Source organism: Lepus europaeus, chromosome 5 (assembly GCF_033115175.1).
Source record: "Lepus europaeus isolate LE1 chromosome 5, mLepTim1.pri, whole genome shotgun sequence".
In the NCBI taxonomy this organism is placed as follows: Eukaryota; Metazoa; Chordata; class Mammalia; order Lagomorpha; family Leporidae; genus Lepus; species Lepus europaeus.
Window position 1 is genome coordinate 111,878,390 of NC_084831.1, and position 15,812 is coordinate 111,894,201.

The 15,812-nt window shown below is 36.5% G+C and overlaps 1 protein-coding gene across 1 annotated transcript in view; it reads right to left on the reverse strand.

Moving 5' to 3' along the window:
• The window catches only part of SPAG17 (sperm associated antigen 17), a 249,496-nt gene that overhangs the window by 107,419 nt on the left and 126,265 nt on the right, over nucleotides 1-15,812 (reverse strand). The window contains exons 19-20 of the mRNA XM_062193510.1: nucleotides 5,224-5,408; nucleotides 2,664-2,767 (exon numbers count right to left, since the gene is read on the reverse strand). Of these exons, the coding sequence (XP_062049494.1) occupies nucleotides 2,664-2,767; nucleotides 5,224-5,408 (289 nt within the window). The remainder of the gene's footprint in view (nucleotides 1-2,663; nucleotides 2,768-5,223; nucleotides 5,409-15,812) is intronic.

A 15,812-nucleotide genomic window follows, 5' to 3' on the forward strand; every position in this document is an offset into this window, starting at 1 on the left:
CTTGTATATGTTGTGTAATATCCAGTCAGGTTAAATACATTTATCTTTTCAAGCATTTAACATTTTTTTATAATGAAAACATCTGATGTTCTGCATTCCAGGTTTTCATTTTCTTAAAAGTAGAGAAATATACAGCACATCAACATTATCTACAGTCACCCTATGGTGCACTAGGGCCCCAGAACGTCCACTCTTATATAGCTATAACCTAGTATTCATCAACCAATATTTCCCTATCGCTCCCCAGCCTCTGTATTTGTAAATTCTATGAGATCACCTATTTTTTTAGACTCCACATACAAGTCAGATTATGTGATGTCTGTCTATCTGTCCGGGCTTATTGTTTTTTGCAGATAGAGCACATTTGCAGTGAAATACCTGCTGGGCCCTGTGCTGTAAAATCCCAGGTTTGACCTTTCTTCCTTCCTTCTCATCTCCTCTTCCTCAGTATACCCTGGCAATATTCTTGCTGGAGTAGCTGATTAATTTCATCATTTAATCCTGTACTAATCTTTTTATCAAATGGTCACTTGGCCGCCACTTAGTATTCTCTTCAGAACATGCTTTCTCAATTTTTGCAATATGTATAAACTGGTGATTTTTTAAATATTAACAGTGGTTTCCCCTGTCTTAATAACGCCATCTTTAAGCCTTTTCTCTCCTCACATTTTACTATAAGCAGTTTGGAGGAACCAAGTTGTTCCTTCAGCACTGTTCTTAGAAAACTGCTCAGATTTCAGGCATGGAAAGCCAAGACACAGTGGCAAAAACTGTCCTCAAGAAGGATCTCTGTGAGTGAGACCCCAGTGGAAAGAAGGGGCCATCAAAGAAGGATGTACGTTTCTCTGAAGAGAGGAGAGAATTCCCACTTTGCTTATGACCCTGTCCAAATACCGATGGAGCTTGTGGACTCAAAAAGCTTCCATAGCCTTAGAAGCTCATGTCAAGAGCCTTGGGTGGTCGGTCACTGACATAAAAAATAAGAGTGTCAATTGTTAAATGAACAACAGGAGTCACTGTGTACTTGCTCCCCATGTAGGACCTCTGATCTTAATGAGGTGTACTGTGGAAATTAACTTAGGTAAAACTTGTCTTCAAACTGTATTTTATAATTTTGTGTGTCTGTGTGGACTCAAACCGTTGAAATCTTTACTTAGTATAGAGTTGGTCTTCTGTATATAAAGTCAATTAAAGACACATCTTAATGAATAATGGAATGGGAGAAGGAATAGGAGGTGGTATGGAAGAGGGGGTGGGAGGACAGGAATGGGGGGAAGAGCCACTATATTCCTAAAAGTTGTACATATGAAATTTGTATTCATTAAATAAAAACCTTCTAAAAACAAACAAACAAAAAAGAAAACTCCTCAGCTAAACATTCAGTTTCATTTTTCGCAAGTTCTATCATCCAAAAAGTACTAGGAACAGCTACAATGAAGTCAAGGTTTTTGTCTTTATAACAAGAATGGTCTTCACTCCACTGGCCAATATCATGTTCCACATTTCCTTCTGAGGCCTCATCAGAATGACCTTTAGATGGAGGCATATTTCACCAGTACTCTGTGTGTGATTCTTTGTTTTTTTTTTTTTTTTCCTAAGAATAGAAAAGCTTTCTTTACAGCTCCCTTTCCCCCTTTTCAGAATCACTTTTAAAAGTTCCCTCATGACAATCGCAGCTTCTAGCACAAATGATTATGCGTGGAATTTAATTTTTTTCACTAAGATAAACTTTTAAAATTACATTTTCCACAAGTTTTGGAAGTACCCTCATACTTCAAAACTCTTTCAGCCTCTATCCAGTACGCAAATACAAAGCCGCTTCCACATTTCTAGGTGTTTATTACAGCAGCACCTCACTCCTGTCACTAATTTCTACCCCAGTCAGTTGTGGTTGCTATGAAAAAGCACTGCAGGCTGGGTGGCTTATAAAGAGCAAGCCAACGTCTCATTGTTCTGGAGGCTGGATGAGTGCAGACTGCCGGCCTCGCGTGGTGGATAGAGACTGAGCTGGCTTCATTCTGGCCTCTTATTAGAAGGGCACTTGTCCCATTTGCGAGAACTCTACACTCATGACCCAATTCCCTCCTAAAGGCTCCATCTCTGAGTACCACCATATTGGGGATTATATCTCAGTGGATGCCTTTTGGGTGGAGACACATACTCTATTCAATACATATCTACTGATAACAGTTGCTAAAAGAAAGAAAGCACATGGCAGAGTTAAAAAACCAAACCAATTCTAAATCATAAACCCAAAACTCTCTGCATATGAGCAGAGGTCATATCAGAACTTCAGTATTTCTTATCTCAGAGCCTGAGGATAACCAGGGCATTTTTGATTTATTATTAAAGCATATGTTACTTTTTAAACTTAAAATTTCAAATAAGATATGCAAAGAAAAAAACACCTGCAACAATAGAGTATATCAAGGATGAACAAGGCATTGCCTTGGATAGTGGTTATGTAAAAAAGATAGAATTTCTTTAAAGAGTTAACATCTGATAGAAGATAGGCTTTGTTGGACAGATCATCCTTTCATTGCAGATTCAGTTATACCTGAGGATTTAGCAAAAAGCTTGTTTCTTATTACACCACACAAACTCCCCACCATAAGATTTTCTATTTGTGATTAATCAGTGTCATTTGTCTCAGTTTGTGTTACCTTAAGAGAGCCTTCTAAAATGAAAGGATTCTTTTCCTTCTCTCTTTCCTTTTCCTTTTCTTTTTCTTGATCTGATATTTCTGTTTTGCTGATTCCTTTATTACCTATAACCAGAGAAAAATAGACTTCTTAACTCCTTTCAATAAGGCATCACAGAAGGACCTGATCTCTAGGTGGGAAGGCATCTCTTAGGCTATTGCATTCACCTACCTGTTCATCTATTATATTCATCCATCCCTGAATTCCTCCTTCCCATCTCCCATCTGAACAACTTCAATAATAGGGTTCTCACTGCCTCTGGAAACAGTGCATTCCTTTCTTAGTTCTTTCTTTTATTGAACTGGAATCTCTCTCCCTAAAGCTGTCACTTAACTAATCCAAGGTTCGCACTCCCAGAACACACAGAGCAAATCTTATTTTTCCTTCCATATTGAAACTTTTCTCTCACCACCCTAGTCACTCTGTTTTGAAGGCTTGCCTCTTTCTTGACTTGAGAGACCTCAAACTGAATAAAAAATCTACCAGCTGCATTCCAGTCTCAAATTGACCCTCTCCCTTTATTTTGATTTCCAGTAGATACTAAGATATTGGTCTGCTTAGTAGCATTATAAAACAAAAGACAGTGAATTCATAATTTTTCCTACTAATTGACAAGTAGGGCCCTGGACATGAGTGTGAAAGCGCAGCCTTACTTCTCTGTTTTGTATAGAGCTGTTCATTTTTCTAGATTCTTAGCGTTGACCTGATGGGCCTTCATTAGAAGGAAGACTGAGCTGATGGACTATAGGAAAGCACTTCAAAAAGCTTGTGAAAAACATGTGCTATGGATTTCAAGCTTTTTCTTCCACCAAAGCAAACTGATGTTTTAATTTTTTTTCCCATAGACTTTTTGAAGTATCCTTGTACAACCAACTAGGCAGATATGGAAAATGACTCATCAACAACTTGGTTAGCTAAGTTTCACTTTACTGTCAAGCCATGTACAGACTCCCCCGATAACTGACAAAAGTTGCAAAACCTTTGGAAATTAAAAGCTTTGCTTTTTTTTCCTTTTCTTTAAATTTTTATATATTCATCTATTTCATATATATAGGAAGCAAATTCCATCTATTTCATATAGACAGTTTTAAGAGCATAATGATTCTTCCCACCCTCCCTCCTCCTTTTTTTTTTTTTTCTTATTTTTCTTTTAACTTTTACAATGTCATACCTTTCAGTTTTCTTTAGAACCTCAGGCTTAACCCCCCACTAAATACAGAATTCAACAAGTAGTAAGTAGAAAAAAAAAAAACTGTTCCTCAACAGTATAAGGATTGTAAACAATAATCAAGTCTTAAAATATAAATTTCACTCATATACATTACATATTTTCTGTTCTATTTATTAGTTTCCGCAAATCAGGGAAAACATACGATATGCGTCTTTTTGGTACTATCTTGTTTCACTAAACATAATAATCTCTAGTTATAACCAATTTCTTGCAAAAGACAGGATTTCATTCTTTTTTATGTCTGAGCAATATTCCGTCATGTATCTATACCACATTCTTTTTTTATCCAGTCATCAGATGACAGACATCTGGGTTGATTCCATATTTTAGCTTTTGTGAGTTGAGCTGCTGTGAACATGAGGGTACAGATAACTCTTTCATATGCTGATTTCATTTCTTTTGGGTACATTCCCAGGAGTTGAATGGCTGGGTCATATGGTAGATCCATTTTCAGATTTCTGAGGATTTCTCCATACTATCTTTCATAATGGTTATACTAATTTATATTCACATCAATGAAAAATTATATAGCTTTGCTTCTTTATGATAAGGTACTCTTAACTTTGGCTATCATAAATAATATTATTGACAAGGAGTCCATTTCCTTTGCACAAATCCAATGAAATATCCCATTTTCCAAATGAATTACCTTATTTTTCTAATTTTTATCTAGAATCTTCCTAAAAATCTACTTTAGTTTCTTTGTCACCCTCTTATCCCTCCCTCCTATAGTCCCCCAACCATGGAAATTTACTACAAAAACAACATTATATTTATCCAAATCCCTGCCACAAGCCTCCAAAAATCCCTTTTCTCTTTATCTCTGGGTTCAAAGTCTCAGTTAGTGTTAGGACTCTTCTGTTTGTTGTTCTAAAGAATCTGTTGCTTTAATTTTGCTTTTGTAATCTATAATTATTCTAAGGAAGTACTACTAACTCTGAATTTACATCCTATATTGTCAACAAATCTTAGCTGTCTTAAGCTACCAAACCTACCTGTGAAGACATTTGACATTTCCATTACATATAACATTTGATCTACACAACAGATTTTATCTTCTAGATTTTTAGGAAGTGGGGTCAATATAAGCCAAATAGTCTGTTATCCCACTCAGGCACTGTCTCATTGTATTTAGAATGTGGCTATTCTATGTATCAGAAAAATTAAATAGTCACAGGAATTTTGTGGGTAATTCTTTGTAAACCTGAAATATTCATCATTTTGGTTAAATTAGGAGTTGGGTAATGCCTTTGAACTTATTTCTAGGCATAAGTTGAACTGGTTACTTACTTTTGGATTTTTTAAGGCTAAAAATTTTGCTGGGGAGAGCAAAGATTTTGGTGCTAGTCGAACTTTTCAATTCCAACTCAGCCTTGGTCCTAGTGATTTCATCAGCCATTTTAGATTCCTGGTATATAGCTTCTTGTTCTGTGACCCACTCTTGAATAGATTTTGCAACAAGTTCCAAATAATTCCTAAACACAGAAAACAACAGATGGCAGTATAGTGAATATCAGTTAAAGTCAATAAAAACATAATGACTGTGCAAATGATTTTCCAACAATGAACTTAGGGCATGCGTTTCATGTAGTAGCTAAGATGATAATGCCCTTCATCCTTCTTGGAGTGCCTGGGCTCAAGTCCCAGATCCACTCCCAATTATAGCATTTTGCAAACCCTGATAGCAGGTGGTGGCTCTAGTAGTTAGGTCTCTGCTACCCATACGAGCACTGTGGCTTGAGTTCCAGCTTCCTGCTTTGACCTGGCCCAGCCCTGGCTACTGGGGACATTTGAGGAATGACCCAGCATTTGGGAACACTCTTTCTCTCTCTCTCTCCCCCTTTTTGTTTCTCTGGCTCCCTCCCACCTTCCCTTAATTTCAAATAAATTAGTGATTTTTTTTTAAATGATCCTAAGCTGCCTAGATAACAAATACACCGGACTTTGATATACCCTAGATATATTTCAGTATAAAGTAGCCAAATCAAATACCCAGTGAATGTATGAAAAATGCTCACTTAAGTGATAAATTTCAAAATCTAAATTTTAACAGGACATCTTTCCTTTCCTTCACTCAAGAAAAGGATTACAAAGTTTGACAACACTAAGGGTGATGACAATTTGGATAAACAGTCACTCTCAATACTGACAGTTGAAGAGTAATATGGTTCATTCTCCTTTTTGAGCAATTTTACAGCACGTAAAAACTGTTTTAATTGACCATCAACTAAATAACTCACTCAAATGACTAATACACTCTAATCTTACTGTAAAATTTACTGGCCTCATCCACATTTTAAATACTATTTCCTAAGCTGTTTGTATATTTACGTTCATATCAGCAAGTTGCTGCTTACCAAATGCCAGTCATATTTGCTTCCAACCCACTTATACTGATCAGGGTAATTATTTTAAAATTAAATGTTACATATACTTAGGTGGATTCCAAAGAGAGTTGTATCCAAGGAAATAAGTTTAAAGAATTAGGCTTGATAGTAAAGATTAGTTATTGTCAAGTTATATGAAAATTAGTCATCAAATTCTGAGAAAATAAAGCTGGATTGCTTCACAATATTCTTTAATTCTTGAGCCTTTTAAAAGGAATAAGCTAAAAGGGATAGGTTGTGAATTATGGTAACGGATGTGTCAAACTCAACATGTCCCCAGACGTGCTCCCGTGCTTTTCCTCCAAACTGTTGCATGCCAACTCTAGCTGCTGGCAAGACTACACTTCCAGTGGAGCAGGCCAGACACCCTGACAATTCTTGTTTTCTTATACTCTTCTTCCAATCTGTCAGAAAATCCAAGTCATTTATGAAAACAATTTTAAAGTAATTAACATATCTCTAATGTAGTTAACATCTGCTCCCTTCTCACCTCCTCTACTGCTATTTTCCTGGTCTAAGCCATGGTCAGCCCTTGCTGGGACAGCTGCTCCAGCTGTCCTCTCTGCACCTGCTCTCCAACCCCTCAAGACTGTTCTCAACATAGCCGCTAAGGAGACCCTCCGACTTCTTAGGTCAGATCATGTCTGTCTTCTGCTCAGGGCCTTTTAATGAGTCTACAGTTCAAATAAAACGCGGAATCCTCAAGAGACCTACAGTGAGGAACCATTCATAAGTACAGCCAAGGCAGTATTCAAAGGAAAGGGTAAAATAATCAGCCTGCCATTCGGGATGTTTACCACCTGCACATGCTCTCTGAAAGAACTGCTCACAAATATATTCTAGTTGCATTAAAAAAAAAAAACAGAAAAAGACAAGAGTATTGGATATAACTAAAAGGGTAAAGGCAAAGGCAATCAAATTTACAATCAAGTGTAAATAATCATGTGACTTATTTGTGATTAAAAGCTATTGTTTTACATTTGGAAACAAAACATGTAGACAATTTCAAAATGAAAGGTGAGGTTCTTGCTAGGTTTAAGTGAAAGTATGTTGAAATTTTTAAGTTTTTGTGAAATGTTAAAAATGATAACTGATATTAATCCCAGAAATGATGTAAAATGTTTAAATACATGATTTAAAAGGATAACAATAATCTCCAGAAAATATAAGTAGAATGTATAGCTTTAAAAAAATTGCACACTAAGAATGAACTCAGTAGGGGCTGGTGTTGTGACTGAGCAGGTAAACTCACCTCCTACAACAGTGGCATCCCATATGGGTGCCAGTTCCTATCCCAGCTACTGCATTTCCTATCCAGCTCCCTGCTTATGGCCTGGGAGAAGCAATGTAAGACAGTCCAAGTGTTCGGGGCCCTGAAGCTCCTGGCTCCTGGCTTCACCTATTTTTTCTACTTTTCTTCTCATCTCCATTTCATTCATTTCTGGTCTAATTTTTATTGTTTTCGTCTTTCTGCTGATTTTGGGTTTAGTTTGTTCATCTTTCTTTTAGTTCCTTGAGGTATAAAGTTAGGATTCCTATTTGAGATATTTCTTTTTATTAACATGGGTGTTTGCTTCTAATAACTTCTCACTTAGAACTGCCTTTGCTGCAAACCATAGATTTAGTTTGCTATGTTTCCATTTTTGTTTGCCTCAAGCTATTTTTTATTTCTCTTTTGATTTCTTTTTGATCCGCTGGTTGCTTAAGAGGCAGTTTTAATTTCCATATACTTGCGAATGTTCTAATTTTCTTCTTGCTTTTGATTGCTAATTTTGTACCATGATAACTGGAAAAGATGCTTGATGTGATTTTAATCTTATCAAATTTGTTAGGACTTGTCACATAACATGTGAACTATGCTGTAGTATGTTCTGTATGCATTTGAGGAAAATATTATTTTGCTGTTGTTGGATGCAATGTCTTGTATACGTATGTGAGGTCCACTGGTCTATCCAATGTTGAAAGTAAAGTCTGCTAACTTTGTATTGCTGTGTAATTCTCCTTTCAGTTCTGTTAATATTTGCTATATGTGTTTATGTGCTATGATATATGTGCATATATATTTAGAAATATTATATGCTCTTGATGAATTGATCCCTTTATCATTACATAATGTCCATTTTTGTCTCCTGTGTCAGTTTTTGGCTTAAAGTCTGCTCAAAGTGTAGTTATCATTTGCATGAAATATCCTTTTTATATTCCTACATTTTCAACTTATGCGTGCCTTTAAGTCTGCAGTGCCTCCTGGAGGCAGCATATAGTTATATGTTTTTATTATATATTTATCCACTCTTTTAATTGGGCAATTTTATCTTAAAATAAATGTTAGTAAATAGGGCTTTCTTTCATTTTGCTCATTGTTTTATCTTTCATAGTTCCTTTCTTCCTCTCTTGTTGTCTTCCTCTGTGATTTAATTATTTTTTCAGTGGTATAATTTAATTCCTTTCTATTTATCTTCTGTGTGTCTATTATAGGTTTTTGCTTTGTGTGATCATCATAAAGCTTACATAAAATTCTACATGTGTGTGTGCACATGTGTGGATATTAATATGTTTTGAACTGTCAAAATTTAATTTTGATTTCATGCAAAAAATATACTTTTACTTTTCCCATTCCCACATTTTATGTTTTAGATCTACTATTTACATATTTTTATAGTGCATATCTATTAATTGTTTTAGCTGTAGTTATTTTTTACTACATTTGTCTTTTAACTTTTACCTAGTGTTAAAAGTGAGTTACACACCACCATTACAGTATTTGAGCATTCTGGATTTGACTATATACTTACCTTGCCTATAAGTTTTATACATTCATATGGTTTCATGTTGCTATTTTGCATCCTTTCATTTAATCTTGAAGACTCCTTTTATCATTTATTGTATTGTCTATTGGTTACGAACTCCCTCAGCTTTTGTTTATCTCCTTAATTTTTTAGGTATAGCTTTTCTGGATAGAGCGTTCTCAGCTGGCAGGTTTTTTTCTGTCATTACAATGAATACATCATTCCTATACTCTCTCCTGATTTGCAAGATTTCCTCTGAGAAATCTGCAAATAATCTCATTGAGGGTTCTTTTCTACATGGCAAATTGATTTTCTCTTATTGCTTTCAAATTTATGCCTCTAATTTTTTTAGAATTTCATTATAATTTATCTTGATGAAGAAAATATTTTGATTTGTAGACTGTTCAGGGGTCACTGGGCATCATGGATATGGATGTCATTTCTATATCCAGATACGGGCGAGTTTTCTGTTATTACTTCCTGAAGTAATCATGCTTCTCTTTTTCTCTGCCCATTCTGTAGCTTTCCTAATAACACATATTATTTCATTTGATAGCATCCTATAAATCATGTAGGCTGTCTTCAACATTTTTCATTCGTTTTACTTTCTGTTCCTCTGACTGGATAATTTCAAGCTATCTGTTTTTCAGTCTGCAGACTCTCCGGTTTCATTGAATCAGCTGATGATTTCGCCAATGAATTTTTCATTTCAGTCATTGGATTATTTAGTTACAGAATTTGTTTGGCTCTTTTCTTATGGTTTCTGCACTACTGAACTTCTCATTTTATTCATGTATTCTGCTTCTGATTTCACCTAGTTAATGTTATCTGTGTTCTCTTGTAGCTCACTGAGCTTCTTTAAGATCATCATTTTGAGTTATTTATCAGGAAATTCAGAGTTCTTTGCTTCTCTGAGGCCAAGCACCATAGTTTTATTTTGTTCCTGGTTCAGGTTATGTTTCTTTGATTTCTTCCTTTGCTTTAAAGTTTTCTCTTGTTGCTCTTGCCATTTCAAAACAAGTCCCTGCCTTCAGTCTTTATAAACTGACTGGCTTGGGAGAAAAATGTTGGCCTGGTTAGAGACTTCTGGGGCTCCTCTGACCTTTTCTTTTGGATATGCCTGCCCACTCTATTTGTTATCTCTTTGTGTATGAGAGAAAAACCTTAGGATTGTGTAGACTTTCTTTTTAAGTCAGATACCGAGGCCTCCTGCTTAGTTTCCCTAGGATAGTTCCCTGAAGGGCTTGAACTTGTGGGCTTCTCCCAATCTCACAGAGTTGAATGGGCTACTGAGATCCATGTGTTGTCTCTAAGGCCTCTGTGGAGGTGCTGTGCTTGCTATCTGTGAAGGGTTGCTCATGCCTTCCCTAGAAATGCAGACACACCATTTGTGGGTGCTCATATAAGTCATAATGGTGGTGTGGGTGAATTGCTGGGGATGCTTGTTGAGTGTTGGGAAGGCTTCAGTTGAGGAATCTCATAGGGCTCATTAGTGGGTCTCTTCATGGAGTCCTGCACACTTACTGTTTTTTGAGATCTGCATTACGTCTTCTGTGGGCCCCCACCTTTCCCCTCTTTCCATAGGTCCCCCAAACTATTCATTCATGACAATGTCCTCAGTGATCTGAGTGAGGCAAGGTTGAAGTGAGCCTTTAGGCTAATGTCCTGAGAGGCTGGGAAGCCAAGCTCTTCCTTCACTCTCATCTTTCCTTGTGGGTAAATTTATAGGTTGAAAGTATCAGTCTTGGCACTGAGCTGTGTTGCTTTTGGAGAAGTGACACAGGCAAAGTGAATCTGTTCTTCTTACCGTTCTTAATGTATTGATTTTTGGATTTGTTGCTCAAATAGCATGTTGAAATCTCTCCACTTATCTCCCAGATTTCTAGAGAGGTATTCCTGCCTATGAATAGTGTCAAAATCATTGTTTCTTTGGGAGTATGAAAACAGAAATCTCTTTAGTCATCTTGTCTTCTTTTTTTTTTTTTCCGTAAAAAGTGTCATTGACATTTTAATAGGGATTGTATTGACTCTCAAGATTGCTTTATGTAATGTGGACATTTTAAAAACATTAACTTATAGTAAAACAAAACACTGAAATAGACATTTCTCTAAAGATATACAAATGGACATCAGGTATATGAAAAGATGTTCAACATTACTAATCACCAAGGAAATGCAGATCAAAAGTATAATGAGATGTTGCCCCACATCTCTTAGGATGCTATTAAAAATAAAAGATACCAAGCACTGGTGTGAAATTGGAATTCTTATACACTATTGGTAGGAATGTAGAACAATATAATCACGATAGAAAATAGTATGGAGGCCCCTAAGAAACTGAAGATAGAATCATATGATCTAGCAATGCTGAGTATTTATCCAAAAGAATCAAAATAAGGTCTTGAAATATTATCTGCAACTCTATGTTTACTGAAACACATTTACAATAGCTAAATTATGGAAACAATCTAAATGACTGTCCAGGGTTAAAGAATATGTGGTATATACACACAACTGCATAATATTCAGCCTTAAAAACAAAGTAAATCGGCCAGCGCTGCGGCTCACTAAGCTAATCCTCTGCCTGTGGCGCCGGCACCCTGGGCTCTAGTCCCGGTTGCCCCTCTTCCAGTCCAGCTCTCTGCTGTGGCCCGGGAAGGCAGTGGAGGATGGCCCAAGTGCTTGGACCCTTCACTCGCATGGGAGACTAGGAGGGGGCAACTGACTCCTGGCTTCGGATCGGCGTAGCACGCTGGCCGTAGTGGACATTTCGGGGTGAACCAGTGGAAGGAAGACCTTTCTCTCTGTCTCTTTCTCTCTCACTGTCTAACTCTGCCTGTAAAAAAAAAAAAAAAAAGTAAATCCTGCCATTTGTAACAATAGTATAAATCTAGAGGTCATTCCAATTAGTGCAGTAAGTCAGTCACTGAAAGATAAATGCTACATGATTTTACTTGTCTGTGATATCTAAAATAGCCAAGTTCATAAAAGCAGGGACTAGAATGCTGGTTTCCAATGGCTGTGAGGAGGCAAATGAGGAACTATTTTACAATGGGTATATAGTTTCTATTACATTAGATGAGTAAGTTCTAGAGATCTGATGTACAAAATAACATCTACAGCTAATAATATGGTACATGCACATTAAAATATGTTAACACAGTAGATCCCATGTTCAGTGCTCTTCAAACAAAAACAAAAATGAATACCAGTATATTTTTGGAGGTGATGGGTGTGTTTAGCATCTTGATTGTGGTGATAGTATCACAGGTGTATGCGTGTGACCAACCCTTTAAAGATGTGTAAATTAAAGGTATACAATGTTTTGATTATCGATTATACCTCAATAAAGCTAAAACTATGTCGTAATTTCTAAAGAATTGAATTTAAAAGATGTAGCATGTAACTGGTATTCCAGTAGACATTAAAAATAGAATGAATCAAATCAAAATAAAGAAACTGAAAGAACAGAGAAAATATATGGATAAAATTAGATGGTTGAAATTAATATAAATATATAAACTGGATTCACCACTAAGAGGCACATAATGTCAGACTAGACTAAAAAATCATCTAGATACATTTTATAAGCATAAGGGGATGGAAAAGGACATATTAGACATTATATTAATGAAAACCTTTTTAGTATATTCATATCAGAAAAAATATGTATATGTGCAAAATATGCATAGATAAATCAATACCAGATACATCAACACTGATATCAGAAAAAAATTAACTTGAGAGCCAAAAGCAGTCCTAGAAATAAAGATGGACTTTTCATAATAATAAAAGACTCATCAGGAAGACATAACAATTCTAACATCATATTGATTTAAGAAAATAACTTCATGTATAAAGTCAAACACTGATAAGATGATAGGGACACATTGATAAATTTACCAAAGCATAGCTTTTTCTGAAAAATATTTTTCTCATAAAATGATTGACCAAATTTTCAAAGATCTGAAATAATAGGAAAGATTTAAAAATACAATTCTGAAGTTAAAAATTGGAGAATACATTTCCTGTCATGCATACATGTACTTGGAACATTTCTAAAAACAGATCATATGTTAAACAATAGGCAGACAAGAACAGATTTCACAGCATTAGTATTTTCTAGAACATGCTATCTGACCACAATATCTTAAAACTATAAACTGAAACAAAAATGTAACTCATAGCTAAATATTTAAAATTAAAATTCATATTTCTATGTATTTCACAGATCAAATAAAAAAGCATAAAGGAAATGAATGATAATAATTATCAATGAGTTATTCTGGAGGTGTTTTCAAGGTGGTATATAGAAATTTTTGCTTTAAGTTTATGTAATAAAAAATTTTTAAAAATTCAAAATCATGAGATAAATTTTCAATTTTAGAAGTTAAAGAACACAAGGGAATATCCTTAATTTGAGGAAATAAAAAAGAGCAAAATTAAATGAGATAAAATACAAGGAAGTATCAACCAGCTAGAGTTTAATTAAAATATTAATATAACTGGAAAACCTTTGGCAAAACTGTTCCAGAAAAATATAGAGAAATCACAGATACAAAAATATTAGGAACTATAAAGAATACAGATAAATGTAACACAATTAAAAGGATAAGAGCATATTGCAGTCTACTTATGCCAGTAACTGCAATCAGGTAGAATGGTCAAACACAAATAACGAAACCAATTTAAAAACAACTAGGAAACATGAAGTGTCTAATAACTACAACAGAAGTTGAATCAGTATTTAATAAATTTCTAGCACCAATTGTTTTTTAAATCTACAAGTTCTACCAAACACCAAAGAAAAATGTTTTAATTTTCTACAAACTCTTTCAGAAAATAAAAAAAGAAAAAAGCAGAAATAAGAATGAGTAATTTTTTGTTTTTCTTTTTTAGTAATATAAAGAGAACAGATTTCATGTATTTCATAGGTATAGGGCTAAGAAGATAACCATACTTCCCTCCCTCCCTCTCTTCTTCCCCCAGTCACCCTAATTTATGAGGCTAATATTATGTGAATATCAAGACCAGATAAGAACATTTTAAAAAGGGAAAATTACAGCTAAATCTTGCCCATGAATACAATTCAAATAACATATATTTGCAAAGAAAAAATATATATGCAAATTCAGTGATTAGATTTAAGAAATGAGACAGATCATCTGTGATGGCTGAATAGAGAGAAGCTTGCACCTGCCTCAGCTGCAGAAAAACCAGAACAACAAAGGAAAGACCGTGCTTCCAGGGGAATTATTGGGGGAAATCTTCAGTAAAGAAGTGATGGAACAGCGTGGAGACTCTGTAAGCCAGCAGAGAGAGAGGACAGACATGCCACCACCAGCTGCAGCTCCTATGCCACCTGCTCTAGCTGGGGAATGCCATCTTACTGGAAAAAGTAAGAAGGCAGCATGGCCCCTGCCAGCAATACATACTAACAGCCCTGACTTTAGGAGAATTCCACAGTCCTCACTGACTTCAAGTACAACCTAGACAGCTGCCTGGGATCTAGCAGACGACTTTGCTCTGAAAAGCAAACCAACATTGCCTCCCTCTTCCCAAAGTGTCAGACTCTAATTTGCTGTCGTACAGCTACTACTGAACTCTGTTCTGCCTTGGGAGATGGCTGGCAGCCCTGCTGCTACCAGAAGATACCGGAGCCAGTGAGAGGCCACTTTTCAGGGTGGAGAGTGGACCCCCAGTGCCTTTCAATGGTAGATGTTCTAGGCATAAGACATGGAGCCACACTTGCCCACTCAGTATGAGGTAGGGGGATTCCCCTTGTCTTACTGGTGCAAGCACCAGCGTAAGCCCATAAAAATGTGAGAGGACAAGAACAGAGGACAGGTTACAGTGCTGGGAGCCCAGGGCATAAGCTCCAGCATCACCCTTGAATGCTGTATGGGAATTCAGGACAGTTCCACCTGTGTCTTGCAGATTTGAGATCGTCAATGTTGGTGTTACAACCTGAATAGTGACTCAAACTGATTTGCGGTATCTGGAGAGCTCTGTCTGCATTTTTCTGGGTTAAACTGGTGGCTAGCAGTCCACAAGCCCCAATAGAACCAGCTTTCACCCTGTGAGACCTGGGTAGCAATCCCACTGAATCCTGCAGCACCAAGTTGCTGACTGCTGGATTCCTTGGACTCACTGGAATCTACCCTGTAGGACGTAAAGAAGAACCTGCCTGCATTATACCTCTCCAGACCCACTCCTGCAAGTTTAAAATCCTCAGGAAACCTTGCAGTCGCCCTGTAGGATGTGAGCAACATCCCCTCCAGATCTCTCAGTTCTGGGACTAGTGCTTTTGCTGCTATATGTCCTAACACCAGTCACATTCTCCAATCGGGACCCGAGGAAGCTCTCATCTACATCATACATTCCTAGAGCCACTGCCATAGCATCACTTAGGTTTACTCAGTGGGTCAAAGAGACAGCCTCCTCTGTGTCCCTTACCACCAAGAAGGAGGCTCTGGCCATCACAAACCCAAGAGTGACTGACACTCAACTCTCATCTCTCTGGGGACTGAAGATATATAATACATTCTCCAAGAAGCCCACATTCACTTTAAAGTTCCAGGAACTGCTGAACACGAGACAACTTTGGCACTTACAGATAATGCTAACATTGATTAAAGCCAAAAAAATCATTCAGAGTTTACACTTCTAGGCTCACCCAGAACCAAAGTCAAAGCAACAAGCCAAG